General features: G+C 37.6%; 2 protein-coding genes across 2 annotated transcripts; both read right to left on the bottom strand.

Moving 5' to 3' along the window:
* Positions 1-1,748: 1,748 nt before the first annotated feature.
* On the bottom strand, positions 1,749-5,935 carry LOC146565102 (uncharacterized). The gene is made up of 6 exons (XM_085293026.1): positions 5,168-5,935; positions 4,900-4,971; positions 4,013-4,298; positions 3,495-3,649; positions 2,791-3,073; positions 1,749-2,567 (listed from the first exon to the last, which is right to left on the bottom strand). Exons 2-6 carry the CDS (start codon positions 4,961-4,963, stop codon positions 2,417-2,419), a joined length of 939 nt encoding a protein of 312 aa, XP_085149152.1. The 5' UTR covers positions 4,964-4,971; positions 5,168-5,935; the 3' UTR covers positions 1,749-2,416.
* An 87-nt stretch (positions 5,936-6,022) lies between these two features.
* Positions 6,023-22,621, bottom strand: LOC146565101 (uncharacterized). The gene is made up of 6 exons (XM_085293023.1): positions 22,259-22,621; positions 22,001-22,081; positions 18,453-18,738; positions 17,717-17,871; positions 15,294-15,576; positions 6,023-14,871 (listed from the first exon to the last, which is right to left on the bottom strand). Exons 2-6 carry the CDS (start codon positions 22,062-22,064, stop codon positions 14,706-14,708), a joined length of 954 nt encoding a protein of 317 aa, XP_085149149.1. The 5' UTR covers positions 22,065-22,081; positions 22,259-22,621; the 3' UTR covers positions 6,023-14,705.
* Positions 22,622-23,584: the final 963 nt, after the last annotated feature.

Raw genomic sequence — 23,584 nt, 5'->3', positions numbered from 1 at the left:
CACCACCTCTTTTCTTCCCCGACTCCATTGTCCTGTCCATGCGGTAAACCGAAAAGAACCCCGTCGGCTGCACGGCGTGGTCTGGTATCGCTGGGTTCAGCCAAGTCTCGGTGAAGCAGAGGAGGTTGCAGTCCCGAATGTCTCTCTGGAACTTGATTCTGGCTCTGAGGTCATCAAGCTTGTTCTCGATGGATTGAACATTGGCTAGCAGGATACTGGGCATGGGTGCGCGGTGTGCGCGAGCCCGTAGCCTGTTCCTGATGCCGGCTCTTTTACCTCGAGGCCGTCGCTTAGGGTCGCGTCCTTTGTTCTCTCTCAGGATCTCCTTTGGCCAGGTTGGGTCCGGAGTTAAACATGGTGAAATGTCCGTGTATTGCAGACCAATAGAAACCAAAGTGTCTCTACTGTAGTGTCTCTACTGTAGCGGATTTGTGTGTTTTGCATGCCCATGCAAGATTGTCGCAGATATGGCAAAAAGTGACGAAAAACTGCAAAAAGTGGAGAAGTTAGGGCAGAGCATCCAGCACGGCAGCCGACCTCACCGGCGCCATTTTACTACTAGTGTAAGTGCTAATGGAAAAGGGGCTTTTCTAAAAGATTCCAATTTGGTCATGTGAGAGAACAGTCATCTTCAAATTACAATGTAAATTATGGAGTTCCACAGGGTTTCGTGCTAGGACCAGTTGTTTCCATTATACATGCTTTCTTTAGGCAGTATCATTAAAAGACATAGCATACATTTTTACTGTTATCCAAATATGCAAAGATGACCAGGATATGTTCAATCATCCTGATATCTTCAATCCACATACTAAACAAATATGTAGGACAGCTTTTGTCACAGTCCTGACCCAGTGTTTTGTGTTGTTCAGTATTAATAGTCTTTGCTTTTGTGTTATTTAGAGTTCTTAGTCTCTTGGTTTCTCTTTCTGCGTTCCAGGTTTGTTCCGTTTCCCCTTGTTGAGTCCGCGTTGCTGTTGTATGTTTCCCGTTTTACTTTGACAGTCTGTGTCTTGTGTTAATGTTTTCAGTTTTGCTTCCCCTTGGTCTTGTCATGTTTGACTACTCCCAGCTGTGCTCTCCTCCTGTGTCTCATTCCCTCGTTTTCCCTCTGTGTATTTAAGCCCCGTGTCTTCCCCTGTTTGTTGCTATGTCCTCTGCATTAGCTGTTTGTTTATCTCTCATCATGTTTTGGCCATGCCATGCCATGCCATGTCATGTCATGTCATGTCATGTCATGTCTTCCCAGTTTAGGTCATTCATCCTAGTTGGAGTTTCTGTTTTATTTTTAGTGCTATTGCACTGTGTATTGTTTGTTTCTCAGTTTGTATTTGCCAGCAAATAAAAGCTGCCACCTTTAAGTTAAATTCACTGTCTCCGAGTCCTGTGTTTTGGTCCAACCACTGCCCCTCCAAACAGCTTACCTTGACTGCTTTCTTCCATTTGAGCAATATCTCTAAAATTAAATAACCTGTCTCAGAGGGATGTTGAAAAACTAGTTCATGCATTTATTACTTCTAGGCTGGACTACTGTAATTCATTATTATCAAATTTAGAAATGCGTTCCTATATGTTCAAAATTAAATACGTGTACAGCTCGGGTCGAGCCATTTAGAGACAAAGAGAGGGGAGGCTGAGGGAGCAGCCAAAAGCTGAAGAAGAGAGTGGTACCACAGCACAATCTCTAAAAGCTTTAATACTCAATAATATACAATAAAAATAAAAACAGCCACGGAATGAGAGATTATATTTAATTCATTTTCATAAGCTAATATTTATATTCAGTTGTTTAAAAAAAAGTTCAGGATTAGTAATGTACAGTTTCAGTTTAGTCAAAATCAACAACTCAGCAACAGCTGTAAAAAGCAAAGCAACAAACAATCAAAAGCAACAAAAAAATAGAGTACTAAAAATGAAAAAGTTTAGAGAAGTTTTACAAACCTTGTATTTAAAATATTACAGCCATTATAAGTTAAATAAAATATACAATATACGGTACCGGGGGCGTGGGGCTTAAGTGGTTAAGAATCTATTGCAGTTTTAACACAGCTTGTCTTCTGTTGACCCCAGTTTTAAAGCAAGAAAATAACTGAACTTCAGTCTCACTTGGTTGTTATTTTGATTTGCTTATTGTTGTGATTGTATAAAAAAAGTACTGTCCAGCATCATTGCTTTTATCGACTCCATTATCAGGGGTCGCAAAATAAATGACTCCAAATAATTTTGTTAAATAATGTTTTTCAGCTTGTTTTAAAATTCTTCTGCTTCACAGTGGTCAAAAATGTATTCATGCAGAATAAATGTTGCCCAAACTATATTACTAGTCTTTAGAATAATGAAAGTCTGCTAAATTTAAAATTTTAAACATCAATCTGCACAAGTCAGCCTCAGCTAAACAGTTTCAACATCCTCACATCTAATCCAGCCTGGAGCCATACACCTCCACCTCACATAGGGACAGATGCTCGCTTCTTCCTGGGATGATAATGTTGACATAGCGACCGTCCATCCCATTACACTTAAAGGTTTCAGTGAAGCCCAGAGGGATGCTTGAGATCACAGTACACCTTTCAGAAGAGAAAATGTTTTGTTGTTGAATAATAAAAAATAAAAATAAAAAACACTGATAATTGAAGATACTACATTACCAAATACTTTATCGATGTAAGTTAACGCAAAGTAATATTTGCAGAGTTTGAAACTTAGTATAAATGTGCTTTACCGAACAAATACTGAAGCAGACATGCTTGAGTCAGAAACATCAGAATTTATTTATTAACTGTAAACTACCTGGGATTGTTGTTGCCATTGTTGTCAAGAGAATCTCCGATTCGAATTTCAGCTCCATTGAGTCGTTCAGGGAAACCATCTCCGCGGTTGGTTACATTAACAGAAAACACTTTATGGGTTTTGCCCAGGTCCAGTCGCCACCAGGGATTTAACTCCTTGTTTGTACAAGTGCATGAAGCTTGGTTCCATAGGTTGGCACGATTGCCATCTATGGCATTATAGGCCATGCCTGGTAAATATAGTGAAGACTGTGTGGCTTTTCCTTGGATTGCTAGGTTCTCTCCTGTACAATGACACAGTTGCAAAGATCAGTAATGATGCGTGATTATTGCTTTTGCAGAATAAAGGAACTCCAGTCTGAATATGTTTTGAATCCTAACTATTTTCACATTGTTACATTTTAACAAGGTGTGCCTGATGTTTGTTGTTTCAGTGGCTCACCAATGAAAAACTTTAACCAGTTGTAGTGATGAGCAGTGGAGGTTGTATTGCTTGTATATTAGTAACAGATAGTATCTATAACAAATTTGAAATCTCTAACAAATCTCTATTGTGAAACTGTTTTTCAGCGAGTCTTATTGTACAAATTCACTGAGCAAAAATAGATTCCTCTATATTAAATGGATGTAATGGTCTCAGCAATTATGATTCAAATTCTGACCTGTAATTGCACATAGAAATTGAAGTGTCAGTATGATACTCACCAGTTGGGGCTCGATAACCATAGACTTCCACTTCACAAAGTTGGAGGATCCTGTTTGCCCCTGGTAATACCACAGTTACATAACGTCCCTCCACAAGTCTGGTAAAAGTAATTGTTAAAGACCTGCCTGCTGGGATGTGAGAAATTACTGCAACCCTAAAACAAAGATAAGAAGTGAATTCATTTTTAATTTATTTTAAATATTTGTACTTACAAACAAATTAACATCCATTCACTGATCAGTTTTCCTAAGTACTTATCCAGTTATAGTCATGGATTTAGGTGAAGCCTAAATTATCACTTTAATGACAAGCTAACAGCACCACAACAACCATTTATTTCTATGTCACATTTAGAACCACCAGTTAACAATCATGTTGAAGGGCACCTGCTCAACAGACTTCTTAATGTGAGGCAACAGTGCTTTTAGTTAAGTTTATGTCTTCAAATAAGGTCAATGAATTGTTTATGTGTCTGGCAGCATTTTAATTTAGAGTTTTGAGTAATACATTTACTTACACTGGATTTCCAGCACCATTATCTTGTAACGAGTTGCCGATATGAATCTCTGCACCATTAAGCCTTTCTGGACAGCAGTCTCCTCTGTTGGTTATGATCACAGAGGTGACAATGTAGGAATCCAGCAGGTCCACTCTCCACCAGGGGTTGGTCTGCTGATCAGTGTGGATGCATGATCCAGCCCAATAGTGAGACTCACGATTTCCATCAATGGCATTGCTGGCATCTGCGAGCTCAAGATTCAGTTCATTTGACTGGGTAGCTTTTCCACGTAAAGCCACGTTTGCTGCAGATAAGACAGTAGAAATATGATTTAAGATTCATAATGAGAAATGCTTTTATATAATTAAATTTGCATTATAAACCCAGATTTCTTATTTCACATGCCAAATAAAGGACTTTCTTTCTTGAACAGCTTGAACAATTTTAGAATACAATGACATTTTGCCACTTTTGAGATTAATGTTAGCAAGCTTTTCATCTGGGAATTATAGACCAATATAACTGTAATATATAATTATTTTAGCTATTGAAATATTGGTAACACAGAGGGGCCGATGGCGCGATATGGCAGCCTCGCTTCTGTCAGTCTGCCACAGGGCAGCTGTAGCTACAACTGTAGCTTGCCTCCACCAGTGTGTGTAAATGCGAGAGTGAATGAATAATGGCATTGTAAAGCGCTTTGGGTGCCTTGAAAAGCGCTATATAAAATCCAATTTATTATTATTATTATTATTTACGTTTCCGTTATACTGCTTTAATTACTTTACCTTTAACTGATGATAAGTGTGTTGGCCCTTGTCAATATGCCATCTTTTATGCTTAACTAATTTTCCATTAAAAGGTTTTACAACACAAATAGTTTTATGTATCCAGATCATACTTACGATAGGTGCGTGCTGAGCACATCCCCAGGAAAAGCAGCAAAAGCAGACCTGAACTGTTTTTCATTGTTCACGCTGACAAGAGAATTAGTAACATAATTACATTGAGGAAATGTTGAATTCCCATCCCAAACTTAAAATAAATTTGTTCCATAAGTCAGAAACCTAAAGGAAATCTAAACAAAATAACTCTTTAATCAAGTGCTGACACAAAAACATTGACTAACATCTTTAACTCTGTATTATACAATATTCAATGAAAACCACATACCTTGCAAAGTAATCAGAATGAGATGAGGAGCCACTGTTAAGGAGCATTACTTATATTCATATCCTACCATGACACGTGACGTTTATTACTCAACCTCTTACACAGATAGATAAGGTTAGGTACTGGCAGCCTCTGATGTTTTTGTAAAACTCAATTCTTAAATATGGCCGTCATTAAGATTTATTGATTCAAACACCAAAGCAAAAGGAAAAACATAACACGTCATTGAAAAATATAAGTTGAGTTTATCTCGAGTTTTCCGCTCCCCACTCACTTTTCCTGTTCAACTCCCCATTCTCCCCATTCCTCTGTGGAATATGAGGGTTTTCATTAACTGTAATAACATGCCCTAGTTTGCAAGGTTTTTACTCTAAATGAATTCCACTGAATAAACACGGACTCTGTCCAAATCTACAAACTTTGTGTGTTACAGTTTGGTCATAAAGTGCTGTTATCAGCTCACATGTGATTTACACAGTCAGACTCTTTGACTGGGACACGTGCCACAACAGTGACAGGATATGCCAGAGTAAAATCTTGTCTTGGAATTCTAACAAGCTACTGTATTTACCAGTAAACTCTTAAAAAGGTTGTGTTAAAACATTACAGAAAAAAGCGTTGGACACATTTAACTCATTATGTGTGAATTTTGACACAATGTCAACAAGAAAGACAAAAATTACACACATTTTGTAAAAAATGCACACAAAATGCGTTGTCCCTGAGCTGATGCAGCACATGTGTTAAGATGTGTTGTATTTAACACATTTGTTCTATGGGTGTAAATAAATAAGACTAATAGACTAATAGAGAGTAAAAACTATAGATTTCCTTACACCCAAAATACAAGGTCACATGTATTCAAGTCAATTTAGTTAATTTTAGTTTAATTCAATGAAATTCAGTTTTATTTATATAGTACCAAATCACAGTAACAATCACCTCAAGGCACGTAATATTGTAAGGTAAAGTCCCTACAATAATTTAGAGAAAACTGGTGTCTCCATACACAAGGTGTGCAGGTCTATACATGGTATATGATATCTATGGATAGTCTCTCTGTGTGAAACAAGAATCTAATTTGTGGTATGGCTGCAAGATGTGAAATACAAAAATAACTCAGTACACTTGTAATGCTTAAAAAACAATAACAAAGCATTTCAGTTCAGACTTGCTGCTGGATGCCAATGTTATTACATTTTTAGATATTTTATTTTGAAATATTTGACTCCAGTTATAAAATACATTTTTGCTCATTTATATAATACATATTTTTATATAGCATACATGCTGCCACTATGCATACAAAAGCAACAAATAACCCCCTAAACCGTGTGTTTGGAACTTATTACACCATTCAATAAAAAAGTCATTTCTCGTAAACTCGTAAAAGAAGGAGATGAGAAGTCGTTGTTTATGTGTGCATCCTGTCACAACACATGCTGTTTATTTGTTGACATACCTCAGAATTCTTTATCTTTTCCCTTGTATTTAGATAAGACTCATTTCATGTATCAAGCGTGGGTGAGATCAGGGATTGCTGGGAAATGTACTTTTATTATTTTATGGTCACATCAGCTATAAAACGTGAAGAGAAGCAGCCATAAAGATAACTGAGTACAACCAAAACATAAGAAAAGAAACAAAAAATGCAGTATGGAAAAAAAAAGTGCAATACAACAAAATACCCTGTTGTATTTTATTTTAATATGATGTGTTGGGCCATGTAAAAATCTGCTTGCTACACAAATTAGTCCTAAACACCCTAAATAAGGACAGACATGTACTATCTTCAGCCCCCATTGACCTGGAGCTGTGTAGACAAAAGATTTTGGAAATTATTGGAGTACAATAAATGTATTTGTCCTCATGAGTCCAGAGTGTGGTCTAAATACAAAGGTGGTTTGGTGTAGCCTGAATAAAAACTAGAGAAATAATACCACTGTCTGAATTAATTGTCGAGGTCCTGGGTCGGTGACCCAGTGTTTTGGTTTATGTATTATTATTGATCTTTGTTTTTATCTGGGGTTTGACTGCTATTGTAATGGTTTCTGTTTTGTATTTCTAGTTCTTAGGTTTTGGTCCCCGTACTCCATGTCCCCTGTGTAGTTTCAAGTCCATGTCCTTGAGCCAGTTGTATTTCCTGTTTTACTTTGAAGGTCCGTGTCTCAGGTGATGTATTCTGTTTTGCTTCCCTGTTGTCTTATCTAATTAGGTTCAGCTGTATCTCCCTCCTGTGTGCCATTTCCTCATTATCTTGTGTGTATAGTTAGTGTGTGGTTATCTCTGTTTTTCGTCGGAGCATTTGTGTATCGTTCTGTGTATCATGCCTGGTCATCCTGTTCATCTTCCCCAGTGTCTCTCCAGCTACGTTTTCATATTTCAGGTTGTTTAGTTTTATGTTTCTATTTTCATGTTTAGCTGTCCCCAGTTTAGATTTTTGTTAGGGGTTTTGTGTTAATTGTTTCAGCAACAATAAAGGCTCAATCTCAGTTTGAAACACTTTCTCCTGCATAATTGTCCATGCCTGGGTCCACACCTCTCAATGTCCACCAAACCGTGACATTAATAGGCTGCTGAGGGCATAAACAAATCTCATGTCCAGTACATATTTTTCTACTGTATATAGGTAGTGACTACATATCTTGAACTGAACAAAGTATTTGAAAGAGCTCATGCCACTAATGGATTTCAATGTGACTTTGGTCAATTGATCAAAAATTGGATCAAAACAAATAAATTCACCAACATCCACGTTATCTAAATATGCTATTAGATAACATAATATTTATGTTGTTAAATTAGTAATATCATATTTCTTTTTTTTTTTTTGGTAGTTGGAAATGTCTCTTTTATGTTCACTAATGTTAATCACATCTACTCTGTTTGTCTGTAGGTTGTTTTTTGTTTGTTTGGTCTTTTAAGTTTGTTAGTATATTACAGTGTAGAGTCCAAAACAAACTTCCTTACTGGTAAAAAGAAGGTAGAGGAAAATATATCTTATCTTTCTCTAGTGCTGGTGTCTTTCTCTGCCAACAGGACAAGTGCTTCCACGTGAGGTAAAACAGTTCAACATACAATAAAGTCTTTTGCTTTCATTTTTTAAATGCATAAAGGCAGGTTGTATATTTTATTTCTGCTATAAAAGATTAAAATAAGGAAGGTCAGATAGCCAAAAGGTTATTTTATTATCTTACAAGCTCTGATTGACTTATCTTGTGTCAAGGTAGTTTAGTGCATGCTGAGAGGATGTTTAGCAACAACAGAAGTGCCAATCACAAGCAATGCTGAAGATAATTACTGCAAAAAGCACATGCTTTTCACCAGCTAGTGCATATTGCCTTTATTGATAGTGCAGGAAACTTACTATTGTGTTTCTTGCACATGAGCACCTTTAGATTGGTTGCATTGTGGTTTTAATTTTGACATTAAAATTTTTTTAAGTTTTAAAACTCATGCACTTGCTACTAGACCTATTCTTGAGAGAAGGAAGACAGGATAAAGACATGCTGTGGAAGAGAGACAGAGAATAATAACAAGTGTGATTCAGCAGAGAGGTCTATAAACACATGTTTAGTGAGAAAGGTGACTAAAAAAGAAATACTCAATGCATCATGGGAATCCCCCAGCAGTCTACACCTATTGCAGCATAACTAAGGGAGGATTCAGTGTCACCTGGTCCAGCCCCAACTATATGCTTTAGCAAAAATAGAATAGAATTCAACTTTATTGTCATTGCACATGTCACGAGTACAAGGCAACGAAATGCAGTTTGCATCCATCCAGAAGTGTGTTAGCTATGATATAGATATATTACAAAATATATAAAAGGAATATAAAAGGAATCTTTTAAGCCTAGTCTTAAAAGTAGAGATAGTGTCTGTCTCCCGAATCCAAACAGGAAGTTGGTTCCACAGAAGAGGGGCCTGAAAACTGAAGGCTCTGCCTCCCATTCTACTTTTAAATACTCTAGAAACAACAAGTAAAGCCTGCAGTGCAAGAGCGAAGTGCTCTAATGGGGTGATATGGTACTATAAGGTCAAGATACGATGGGGCCTGATTATTTAAGACCTTGTATGTGAGGAGCAGGATTTTGAATTCAATTCTGGATTTAACAGGAAGCCAATGAAGGGAAGCCAAAACAGGAGAAATATGCTCTCTCTTTCTAGTCCCTTTCACCTCACACAAAGTCAGGTATTCATGTCTTCCAGGGACGACTGTTAACATAGCGACCATCCATTTCATGTCTCCTATTACTCTGGAATTCTTGAACTGGAAGTGTTGGGAAGGTTACTTTTAAAACGTATTCCACTACAGATTACAGAATACATCCCCCAAAATGTAGTTTGTAACTTATTCTGTTGAGTTACTCAATGTGAGTTGCTTGTTTCTTGTGTGACTGCAGAATGCCTCTCACAGATGTCGTTATGATTCCCATCTATGGCATTATAAGCGATGCCAAATTCATAAAAAATAAAATTACACCTCGATGTTTGTCAGTAATCACAATTAGGTTACTACATTCAGTAAAATGTTTAAATTTCATTTATTTATAGAAAAGCAATTGACAGCAGCAGCTGCTTTACAGTATGGAACGCCAGGACTGCCATAATGAATTAATTAAATACACCATTAAATAATTAATTAAATGTGGCAATAATTAATTAAAATAGGAAATAATTAAATAAATATTTTTGACAAATTTAATTAATCATTTTGGCACAGTTGACTCCTTCAGGTCTCACCATGAAATAATTTTATCTGTCAACCTCACCCATCAAACCCAGTGGGCGGGGTTAACGCTGATCGAGTCAAAACAATTGCTTTGGCCTGGTGGCCGTTGTTTTTAGAAGGCGTTACTGCACGCCAACAACCAGCATGTGGAAACTAACAGAACTGAAATTTTAAAAACCCTGTTTGTGTGCCACCAAATACCGTTTTAATATTTTTTAGCCAAGAATGTAGTGGTTTAATCTTCAGATATCTGGTCAGTTTGTCAAGGTAGAGCCTCTTTGCAAAAGTGCTTCGTTGATTTCGGAGATGTCTGCCCAGCCCAGTCTCACGGCAAAGCGTGGGATAGACCCGCTCGCTTCGCAAGCAATCGAGCTGTTATTACAACCGACAAAGCGCAGGCCCCGGTACACAGCTGTAATAACCCCCAGTGTACACTGACTTCATTTACTGAGGTTATATTTATCGGGTTTTTATTTCCTGATGTTCTTATGTGTCATACATGTTTCAGTCGCCAATTCTGAATTATAACTAACATTAAAAATATGTTTAAGGAGGAGAGAGAGCAAATAAATTCAATTAACAGCTGATCTTTGGGTTTTTGTTCAGTAATAGGCGTGGCCTGTGTATAAATGCATAAAAGAAATAACGTTGGTGTTTCCGTCATGTAGTAACTGCTGACTTTAACTGTACAAAGGTTGTTCGACACTATGACACACATACAGACTTTATGATGTTCGACTAATATTTTTATTGTGAATATTAATCATGAGGGTAAACGGCCCTGTACACCACGGAGCGAGGTCAGCATATCCACGATATCTTCAGCTCTCTAAGTTAACACAGAGTTTCCCAGCTGACCACTCTAATGGTCATCTACGAGTAATTCACGGGTCATATCAATATGATTTTACAGAAAATCATCCTTATTACTGCCAACTATTCCAGAGACATGAAAATCTACAGCATAAAGAACACAAAAATATAGCAGTCTAACACAACACTGTAACAGAGATGAACGCTCAGTTTGTCTCAGATCAAAGTGGAATGAATGTGATTGGTTGAACAGGTGTTGTGATCTGTGTTATCTGCATTTTCATCAGCAGCAGATTAGAATAACAGTTATACATTTAATAAATCACCAAATTAATACACGCAAGAAACAATCAAACCTATGCTGACAATTTGAGTTTGTATTCCCTCAGCTGCAGACTCGCTGCTGTTTAAATGTTTGAGAGCAAAGATTAGATATAAAACGTCAAACATAGACTAAGGCAGGGGTAGGCAACCTTTCTGATGATGAGTGCCATTTAAATTTTCCTCAGAAGCCAGTGTGCCATATGAGTGCATTAGCAATAAATTTAATAATGCTCTATATTAACAGTTACACACTATATAGAACCACTTTATAGAATTATATTTGTTCGCAGATGTTGGCAGCTATCAGCGAATAGTTATCAGCTATTTTGAAACAAAAAAAAAGACACTCTTTATCCATAACAGCAAATGAACTGTACAACAGAAAATACAAATGCTATTTATGGTCTCCTCACAACAATGATAAGTAAAAAAAACTGGGCCAATATGGCATATTTGTTAATACAGAGACCAACAGGTCTCCGAGTGTCCAGCATTCAGACGGCTACCTGAGGACACTCTTCATGTGAGAGAAAATCTGCTCACACAGACATGTAGAGCCAAATACTGTCAATAAGGCCTCTGCAATGTTCTGAAGACAGTTAAGCTTGTCAGGTAGTGATGTCCAGCAGGTGAACATGCAGCTCCGTGAACACGCACAGCTGTGGATTCCAGCTGCTTCGATGTCGCATTAACTGGCATTAAGACAAATCTAGCTGCTCATTAAAGATTTCTGGTTTGATCAGAAAATAACACATTGGTCCATACACCTGAAAGTCTCAAAAATGCATTGTGAATTCTGTCTCGTGTATTTCCGTGGTGCTGATGCTGTGCTGAGCGGACAGATCCTGAAGCTTTTGAAGTGTCGGAATGTGGAAAGCTAACAACGTCCCTCTCACCAGTAGGCTAAGTTATTTTTAGCCAATTACAAGTTGAATCTGGTAGTTGGGGTTGTTAGCTAAGATACCGTCATTAAGAAGAGGCACAACTAATGTGTCTATGCGAGCTGATATGCAATGTACATCGCTGGCCCGGCCATTTATTTTTTAATGCACCTTCTCAGATTAATTCACTGCATGTCGTGCCCAGGAATGGACTGGGACAAAAAAAACAGCCCGGGCATTTTGACTGGAGACCGGCCCACCAGGTATTAAAGCCATTAAGCCTTTGAATGAAAACAGACGCTGTTGTGACAGTGATGTACACTGTCTTGTTGGTATATGTATGATTTCTATACATTTTATGTCAGATAAAAACTTTGGTTGTAAGCTTCAGATAATTATTTAATAACAGCCAGACATTTTAAATGAGAATAAGAAAGTATTTCTTTGTGCCCCCCTTTCCCTGTTAATGCCCTACCTGGCCCCCCTGGCAAAACTTTGCTAGACCCGCCCCTGCACAGTTACCAGCTGTCAGCTACTTAGAAAAGGATCCTGGTGTTACTTGTCTCTCAGAAACAGTTCATAACTTCCCTTCAACTCATTCATGTCACCTAAAAGGTAAACCTGTTTCTCCATCACCTGTTCAGCTCTGATGATTCAGTAAGGACATCTCCTGGTCTCATCTTCATGTTTCCCTCTCACCAGATAACCAAACCGACATCATGACCAGCAGCTTTTACGGCTGTGGCTCCAGCAAACATCAGCTGATACTAGAAATTAATATTAAATAAATTCTAACAACAACAACGTGCTGCTGTTGTTTAGTCCGACATCCGGCGGTTTCCTCTTGGCGCAAAGTGGGCGATAAACAAACAAGAGAGAAAAGCCGATCAGCTGATCATTGATCAGTTTCATGATTGAAGTAGCAACAGGAGAGGGAGGAGGAGAGAATGAGAGAAGAAGAGGCAGCTGTGCAGCAAAGACAGAATAACTCCAGCTTTGTGTCTTTTTTTCATTCTAGCTGAAGTACGGGACAAACTGTGTTCCTTTTCAGCTCAATACGAAACGCATAATATTTTCTCTGAATGCGGGAGGATTCCGTCTTTTTACGGGAGGGTTGGCAACTCTACTAACTAACCTTAAAGTTCGCTACAACAATGCTGATGAAAACTCCGTCATGCTAGCTAGTACACAGTATGAGTTATTATAACTGACTGTAAAAAGTCAGCATAAAAAAAAATATCTGGGTCAGATATAAACCAAGTTTAGTTTATATCTGACCCAGATAGACTGCAGGTCATAACTTCTTACCTGAAGTTCAGTTCACCTGACACTCGGACCGGCAGCCGCCTCGGGGCTCTCCTCCTCCTGTCTCCCCTGCTGGCCTCCACCACTTGCTAATGTTACTGAATCTGTGGAAGCTCCGCAATAGCCACCACCAAACAACTGAGTTATTTTTACACATCTCCCAGCATCTGGCCAATCCACCACTTTTCAGTGTTTATACCGTTATGGAAAAACAAAAAACAAAAAAAGATCGGCCCATAAAAACGAAAAATCACATCGGCCCACCGGTGGCCAGTTCAGCTATGACCAGGCGGAAAGAGACGATGTTCGGTGAAAACGAGAATCTGTGAATGCAACATGTGGAACACGGAGAGTGGAATATGTGAACAAACCGGTTAACGTAAACCCCCCCCCCCCTCAAAAAAACAAAACAAAAACAAAACAAAAAGAAAAACAGTTAAGCTGGATCACCGGGGCTGTGAGCTCGGTACACTCTGCATGCTGACTGTTAGCAGAGCTAGTGACATCTCTGAAAACATCTGAGCACTTTTGCAAACATGTTCTATGTTGACAACCTGACCAGACGTGAAGATTATGCCACTACATTCGCGGCTAAAACACTGTTAAAAGTGTAGTTCGTGACAAAAAAACGGGGTATTTTAAAACTTTACACCAGCACCACCATTGCTGCCTGTGATTTGAAATACATTCTGGGATACCTGGCTGCCCCAAGTCCACACAAGCAATCGATTATCTAGGATCGACCTGTCTTGACTTAACTTTGCACGGCAACCAATCAAATGTTAGAGAAGCTGCAGTGGCACCGTTAACCCCGCCCACTTAGTTTGATGGGTGAGGCTGACAGATAAAATGATTTCAAGGCCGGACATGAAGGGGACAAAAAGTGCCAAAACGAATTAAATAAATAAATCATTAAATAATTAATTAAAACTGTCAATAATTATTTAAATGTGTTATTAATTAATTAAATATGTCAATAATGAATTAAATGTGTCAATAATTAATCAAATGTGTCAATAATTAACTAATTAAATGTGTTGTAAACATTTATCTAATTAATTATTGCCACGTTTAATTAATTATTACCACATTTAATTAATTATTTAATGGTGTATTTAATTAATTCATTATGGCAGTCCTGGCGTTCCATATTACGGTGCTTTAGATTGTAAGGTAAAAACCATGATAAAGAGAAAACTTCAAACAAAAAAACTTTTACGTTCTTACAATATAAATATTATATTGTACGAACGTGATAATTATGTATATTGTAATAACGTGATATTATGTTGTTCAAACGTGAAATGTATATTTTTAGAACAATAAAGTTTTCACGTTATAATATAATATAGCTCCATTTTTCTTTTGGGTGGCAGGTCTATGCTTCCGTACCCTATGAATTTGGGAAAACATTTTCGAGTTACTGTGTATCTAAAACTGTAAGAGAAACCTTGCACAGTTATTCTTCACAAGCTTTACAGCTAATCGAGGACAGAGCCATACACTTCCACCTCACACAGAGTCAGGTATTCATGTCTTCCAGGGATGACTATGTTAACATAGCGGCCATCCATCCCCATCCCGTCACTTGCGTTACAGTGGAACTCTTGAATGGAACCTCCTGGGATGCTTGAGATCACAGCACACCTGGCAGAAGAAGCAGAGATTATTTGGTTAACCCAAGACGTTTACCAGGGCGTTTCACATTGGATTCTTCACTTGGCAGTGTGGAACTGCAAAATTTGACAACCCCAAAGGTGATATTGGGCAAATTAAGTCAGATAAGGTTCTTGCTTTCTATGAGTGGAATCACAGAAATTTTTGTTCATACTCATTTTCTGTTTGGATTTTGGTATTTTCCTTTAAGAGGACTAATATTCTTTACCTCATTTATTTGGACTCCCACATTAACCTGAATATGGTTCACATTTATGATTTGTATTTTATCAACACACTGCTGTACAATAAATTTGCTCTCATCAGTTTTGGAAGATGCAAATGTCCCTATAGTTCCAGTTTGTAATTAATTTAATTTCTATTAAAGTTGCAGTTTTTAGTGTGCATTGTACCTGGGATTATAGTTGCCATTGTTTTCAAGAGAATCTCCGATGCGGATCTCGGCTCCATTTAGTCGTTCTGGGAGAGAATCTATTACATTCAGTACCTTAACAGAAAAAACTTTATGGGTTTTGCGCAGATCGAGTCGCCACCAGGGACTGAAGTCAGGTTTGGTATGAGTGCATGATGCCCCACCCCATATGCCGTTATAATTTCCATCTATGGCATTATAGGCAATACCAATTGTATAGAGTGAGGACTGTGAGGCTTTTCCTTGAAGTGCAAGATTTTCTCCTGCAAAAGAACAAATTCATGAAAAAAAAATTAAACATTGATGTCTTGTCAATAATCATGTTTCGGCGTCAAGAAATGCATTAGATTCAATTACATTTTTCAATTCAGTTTTATCTATAGAGAAACATTTACTTTAAAATTCTTTTTATTATAAGGTAAAAAGTCTAAAATACCCGAGATAAAACCCCAACAATCAGGTGATCCAACATAAGAAAACACTTGTCAACGGTGGGAAAGAAGAACTCTCTCTTCATACAAAGAGACTCTGCACAGAACCAGGCTCAGGGAGGTCATTCCATCTGCCTTCACTGGTTACACCTACCAGCCACCAAGGAGGCATCCAAGTCAGATGCCAAACCACCTTAACTGACTCCTTTTCATGTGGACGAGTAGCGACTTTACGTTTAGCCCCTCTCAAATGAGCTCCACACTGTATAACTAAGGCTGACCCCAGGTACCCCACAGAGGAAGCTCTTCGTATCTGCAGTTTGATTGTTCTGATCACTACCCAAAGCTCGTGGCCATGGGTGAGGGTTTGGGCATATATTTACCAGTAAATCTAGAGCCTTCCTTTCAAGCTCATCTATGTTTTCATTAGAATCGAAGATTGCAGCTTTCACTTTATTGCTAGAGCCACGCCACTTGTCCAGTTTGGGTCTGGAGTGCACACACAGCTTCCCCTCTAACCTGCCTAACACTTTTCCCAGGATGATTTTAATTCAAATCAGCTTTAATTACATAGCCACAATTCATAATAATAGTAATCACAATATCTCAGTGTGCTTTATATTGTAGAGTAAACCCCCTACAGTATCAGAGAGAGAATCACAGCAGTCATACAAGCCCCTTTGAGCAAGCCTTGGTGAACGTGGGAAGGAAAAAAAAACACCCTTTTAACAGGAAGAAACCACTGGCAGAACAAGGCTCAGTGCTGCAAATGGTTGTAATGGAGGACCTTTCATCCAGTCTTGAAAACATACCTGTAGTTTAAGAAACCAATTTGTATCATCTGGTTCCAAACATAAATATAACTGCACAGCAGTGAAAATATATATGCTCTGACTTCTGATAACAATCCCTAATTGAACTTTTCTGTGAGCGAAAAACTGTTTACTTGTTTATATGAACAGTTTAGGATAACTATTGAATTGAATCTTTATTATGAACATGTTTTAAAAAAAGTGTAACAACAGAGAAATAAAAAGAGACAAACAAAGCATTACAAAAGGAAAACAAACCAACTACAACTACAAAAAACTTTCATGTTCAAAAAGAAGTAAGCCTAAACTTATTTAATCCCTCCCCCCTTCCCACTACCTAGTAATCAATAGACTTCTCCTTTTCTTCCTGTTTAAAATTTCAACACATTGTATTCACATATTGTACATATATTGTATTCTAGGAAATATGAAGTTACTTTTGTAAAATGTTTTATTCAGAGTTATCAAATGCTGCAGTGACGTCTAGCAATACACAAGTACAGAGATGAACCCAATCCCAGAGACAATAAAGAGATCATTGGTAACCTTTGCTAGTCCTTTCTATGCTTTGCTGAATTATGAACCTTTTCTTTTTCCTTTTTAGGCTGGACAAGAAAGCTGGAATAAGTAAAGGCTTCTGAATTAATGATTTAATTACTTCCACCTTAAAAGCCTTTAGCCTCTTAATACAGATTAACTGATCATATTTAAAATCAAAGCACTGATTAATGATAAGAGTTCTTTGTAGGAATGTGGACTAGTAGATATATTGATAGTGTGGATAAAGGCGTTACTGAAGTTAGTTCAGAGAAATCAATAGGAAGCAAGCAGTCTAAATAAATATCAGCAGTTACATAAATAAAAGAAAAAACATTTCTTTTAATTTATTTTAAATAAAAGAAAATTCATGAAGCAAACTCTTTGTCGTCATGGTTACAGTGATGAACACTAATGACGTGCTGGCTTTGCAGCTTTTTTTAGGAAATAAAGTACTGGGTGTTTTTTTTTCACGTTTCTATTTGAAATTGTTTAAACTTTATTGCACTTCATATATCTATTGTTAAACTGCTTTAATATCAGCTTGAAACTCTGGATACCGGAGTTTGGCAATATAGCTGCATACCGTGCACATTTACTCATGTAGTAGTTCAAATTCTCACCAGTTGGAGCGTGATATCCGTAGACTTCCACTTCACAGAGTGCGAGGATCCTTTCTGAACCAGGAAGAGTCAAAGTTACATAACGCCCCTCCACACGACCAGCGAAATTCACAGTGTAGGATTTGCCTGCACCAACTTCAGAAATTTTTCCAACCCTAACAAGAAATGTGTGAGAAAATACAATTTACCATGGCAGCAAGTATCAGAACATATGATAGTCAGCGTGATCATTTTTAATTAGTTAAATTTGCTGGTAGCTCCAGAGCCACAGACATGGCACAGAGAGGAGATTGGAGTGAGTGAATAGGCCTTTAAGACAGGTGCCTGCTGTACTCTCAGTTTTCATACTGGTATTTCTTTTTTTTCTTTTTTTTTAAACTGTAAGCACTCCATAACTATAGCACAATACTCACAGAGTCATTGGCACTTCTTTCACTTTATTCTTCTTGTGTTGTGCTGACAAAATTGACAAAAACTGTAACTTAATATTCTCTATTTCAATATATAATGGAATGATTTAATATAGGAATCTATTGTAGGGAGTGCCAATAAAAAGAATATGGGCATCTAACAATGTCAGTCCTACAGCAACCTCTCCTGTTGCCGTTCAGGAAAACAGCAATAAACAAACACTGCAAAGGTAAAAATGAGTAAAATGCCAAAACAGGATAACCAGAACAAAAGACAAAGAATCACAGTGTTGTTGGTAATTCCTTATTGCTCTATATTTACTAACTTTGGGTTATTTAAGCCATCATTATTCAAAGAGTTGCCTATGTAGATCTCCAGCCCGTTGAGCTCTTCATGACAGCAGTCTCCTCTGTTGGTGATGGTGATGGAAGTGACAATGTAGGACTCAAGCAAGTCCACTCTCCACCAGGGGTCAGTCTGTTGATCGGTGTGCGAGCATGATCCATGGCGAAGGTCAGAATCACGGTTTCCATCAATTGCAGCGTAGGCAGCCGACAATACCGTACTCATACAGGTTGACTGGGTTGCTTTGCCACGCAGGGCCACATTTTCTGGCAATAGCATAATGCAAATGAAAGATATCATGAAAGGACATGCATTCAAGCAAGCAGCTGAAAATGAGCACCCATCCAAATGTACCTCATTTAGTTACTTCCTCACGTAGCTTGATAACTCTGTTTACAGTAATACAGTGACTGTAGTATATGAACATATTTGGATAGGCATATTTGGTAGAGATGCACAATTATCAGCAAACACAACTGCTGGTTAGTTTGCTTAGTCAGCAAAGTCTACCCATGATTTAAAATGATTACATAGGATGCTGAACTTGGTGAGCCAAAAGAATGGTTCAAAAGAAAGTTCTTACTGTAGAAACTAAAAAACTGACTCCTTCATGTGTTTTTTGGAAGTATTATTGTCTTACATGTTATGTAAGACACTGATGTTGCTGGATGCATTACTTACATAATGCATCCAGCTCTAAACAAAAACTGCAGTAACTGCAAATAACTTAACACATTATACTCTGTTAAGTTTCTGTTATACTTCTTCACTCTCTATCTCTACCTGATGATAAACTCATTGCCTCTTATTAATAATAAGAGGCAATGAGTTTATCATTGTCATTTTCACATCACTATCTTTTACATATAACTAGGGCTGCTCAATTAATCGAATTTTAATCTAAATTACGATCTGGGCTTTCAACGATCATTAAAAATGACTGAGCCGATTATTAGCCCCTCCCTCGTGCTTTACTCTCGCGCTGCTCCGTGTGACAAATCGAGCGCACCTCTCCGCATTTCGAACACGTGTCAGAGCAGCGGTCTCCAACCTTTTTTGCGCCACGGACCGGTTTATGCCCGACAATATTTTCATGGACCGGCCCTTTAAGGTGTCGCGGATAAATACAACAAAATAAAACTAGTACCGGTACCGAAAAAAAAGAAAATTTATTCATAACACACGTGAAAAGACCCAGGAAAACCGAGTAAATGATAAAAAATGATAACAAAATAACGCTAAAAACCGATAAAAACCCTGAAAACTATACATTTCACACCTGAGCCTCAACTCTCGCGGCCCGGTACCAAACGACTCACGGACCGGTACCGGTCCGAGGCCCGGGGGTTGGGGACCGCTGATTAAGAGGACCCGAGGGAAGCTCGGAAAGCTAAGCAGAAGTTATTTGGAGAGGAGAGTGACTGCTGTTGGTTGAAAAGAGAGGTAAAAAAAACTTCAGTGGTGTGGAAACATTATGGGTTCGCGGAGTCAGACGTGGATCAAGTAGACACAGTGTGTAAACTTTGCTACAGTGTCGTAGCTGCACCACAGAGCAACACTGCAAAGTTCACTCAAAATAGATGTTTACGTTTTTCATTTATTTTTTTATATTGCAAACATTTGCACTGTTATCAGTATTTGCACTATTTTACAGAGGTGGGACCAAGTCATTGTTTTGCAAGTCTCAAGTAAGTCTCAAGTCTTTATCCTCAAGTCTCAACTCAAGTCTCAAGTAATGTCAGGCAAGTCAGAGTCGAGTCTCAAATCACTGGTGTAAAAGTCCGAGTCAAGTCACAAGTCTGAAACTTTGAATTTCAAGTCCTTTCGAGTCTTTAAAAAAAAAAACGAAAAAATAATGTTGCAGTTATGCTAAATGTAAATATTAGACCATGTAATTTTAAAATCTGTGTTTTTCTCAACACATGACAAAATAGTGAACTTAGAAAATATACACAAATTGTGAAATTGCACCTCTTTAAAATGCAGCTCAATTAAACCTAGATCCAAGAATAATTTTCACCGACAGTTCTGAGATAAGCTGCATGTTATTCTTGGATGCGGTTGTAGGACCGGCTTTAAAATCGCATGACAAAAATATCATACATATTAAAAAAAACTGCATCACCAACGTAGCCTGGACAACATTTGCTAGTTAGATGAAGTCAGCTATCTCATCTTAGCATATTTATATGCACCGTATGATAATCATACGGTTCTTGGAGTGAGTGTATACACTCATGAAGTTTAGTAACTTCAGGTCACTGCAACAAGCCCAGGTACAGTTTACCGACGGATGGGTGCAGGACCTTGAAACGCACCGTGTAGAACGAAAGACCATCGTACGTATCATAAGTTTACCAGTCTCACAAATTGTCGTCATAAATACACATTCCTTAACAGTTTATTAATAGGACCTTTGAGCTCAACGGTAATTAATTAGTAGTGGAAATAATTTCTGGTACGCGTTACAGAAATGTAGCAGTGACAATAATACTGTATGCTGTAATCGTACTGGGCAATTAGTGATACAAAAAACCTGTTTTATCCTGTGAATAAAAGTATATGTTTTTGTCAATGTACCATAATAACAGAAGCGAAACGCAATATTGTGTCAGGACAATTCACTATTTATGCACAATAAATAAAGGAGCATAGCGCGACCATTTCTGTTCAGCGCCAGACTTGCTTGTAACCTATATCACCAATTATGTTAAGAAAAATGACGTATTAACTACTAAAAAAAACTGACCTTCGTGTAAATGCTTGGAGCAGACTAACCTGTGAGCTGGAGTGTTCTGGGACGTTATATTTGATCTTTGAATGGCTGCAATCCAGGCCATCCGTCGCGTCTTTGTTACTTCGGAAACATGGCTCGAACAATTTCTCTTCAACGACGTAATCCGATAACAACCGATCTCTTTACCCGTCGGCTTCCCGTGGCTGTCATGCGACCGGCTATTGCAGTTAATAATACAACGGCTTCTTGACATTTTTGTGTTTCTTTTTATCGCTGTATAACTGATTTTAATTGAAAGCCTGCGTGCGGTAGTACCGCTTGCCACGAGTTCCCAGAATCCTTTGCGGTTCTACCCGTGAATGACGTCACATTTTCAATCTCTATATAATATGCATGTTAAATTTTATATTTGGGGTAAAATATCAAGTCTTTTCAAGTAAACCGGTTCAAGTCCAATTCAAGTCCCAGGTCATTGGTGTAAAAGTCCAAGTCAAGTCACAAGTCTTAGAACATTTTTTCAAGTCAAGTCTAAAGTCATAAAATTAATGACTCGAGTCTGACTCGAGTCCAAGTCATGTGACTCGAGTCCACACCTCTGCTATTTTATATTATTTTTGACAATCTTTAAAGTCATTAATACATTGTTATTGTTAAATAATAATCGTCAAATAATCGAGATCTCAATTTCAGTGAAAATAATCGTGATTATCATTTTTGCCATAATCGAGCAGCCCTACATATAACTACTTTTCCTTAAAAAAAGAGTCCATATATACCCAGATCATACTTACGATAGGTGCGTGCTGAGGACATTCCCAGGAGAAGGAGCAAAACCAGTGATGGAATGTGTTTCATTGTTGCTACTGTTCACACTGAGAAAATAAAATACATTTGGGAAATGTGCTTGAATTCACCCCAACTTGCATATTTTTTAAACTCTAAACTAAATTTAAACAAAAATAAAACACATTTATGTGAAGTAAAAACAAACAGTGGCCCTCTTAACCCCCTTAGAGAATATTTTACGTCTTTAAATAAAAACTACATACCTTATAATCAGATGAGGAGCTGCTGTTAAGGATTGTTACTTATATTCACATCCAACCAGGGCACATGAGCTTTGTTTATCAATAACCCACTGAGGACTTTGTCCTTTTACTTGTAGAGATAAGGCTCATTTCAGTTACCAAACAAAATAGGGCATTGGGAGCTTCTGATGTTTTTGTAAAAAAGCATTGGTAAATGCAGGCTAGCTCTAAGGTTTATGGTACCATGCGTATTAAAACTTAAAAAGAAAAAGTGAAAAATAGAAAAACTGGCAAGAATAATAAAAACAAGAGGAAAAACATTTCTCAAAAAAGTTAAATGGGTTTCATATACTCAAGTCAATCTCAAGTGGGTTAAATCCAAAAGTAAATCCGACCCCAACCTTAGTAATGAACTGACTCGCTTCTGGTTTATTCAGTTTTCAACAAATATAAGCAAAATCTGAAACGTTATGCTGAATATGCCACACTATTGTAATTTATTCTCATTTATAGGGCCGTGCTAATGTGCTTGGAGCAAAAAAAGAGCTCCTGTTCCACTCCCTGTGATTCGTGTACAGGTTTTTCTGTTGAATATAAAGGATTTTGCTCACTAATCTACCAGATATTTATCAGCTGGGGTTTGAAATTCCCAGTACCGGTATCATAAAGTGCCGTTATCAGCTCAGCTGGGATTTAAACAGTACACCCCTTTTACTGGGCACGTGACACATTTTTTATCTCTTGTGCTCGATTAAACTTGTGAAGGGTTTTAACAAGCTACTTTTTTTAACTAGTGGATTTAATTAGACTAGAGATTAGAGAATTAGAGAAAAGTAGAATGTAGTGTAGAGTGTAGTGTTCAACCAAAAACAAATAAAGTAAATCAATAAAAAAAATAATAAAATAAAATAATCATTTCACCACTTTTTGGAAACACTTTCTTAACTTTTAGATTATATGTTAATGTACTTTATTTACAAGAAGTAAACCTATGTGAAGACAGCTTTATTCTCTTATTCTTGAACAGACATAGATAGATACTGAAATCTACATGTTATTGAGGTTTTATTTACATCACGGTGTAGTCATGTAAACTTGCTCCACCTCCTGGCTCTGTACAGACACAGGCACAAACTAAGCTGAAAAGAGTCTTGTATTACCTGACAAAAAATAATCTCTCTTGAGGTTAAATCTGGCCAAAGCTGGTAGGCAAAAAAAAGTGTCACCACAAGATGGCGCCATCCTGACTGCTGCTCACAAATAGTCAACTTTGTCTATCAAATTACATGACAATAGTTAATTTATATTGCACCATACAATAGCTTTGAAAAGTAAAAGTGCTAATTT

The sequence above is a fragment of the Mchenga conophoros genome, linkage group LG11 (genome assembly GCF_057382185.1).
Source record: "Mchenga conophoros isolate Kocher_MC1m ecotype Shallow Benthic linkage group LG11, M_conophoros_male_GT1.1, whole genome shotgun sequence".
NCBI lineage: Eukaryota > Metazoa > Chordata > Actinopteri > Cichliformes > Cichlidae > Mchenga > Mchenga conophoros.
This window is presented reverse-complemented; position numbering and strand designations above follow the sequence as displayed.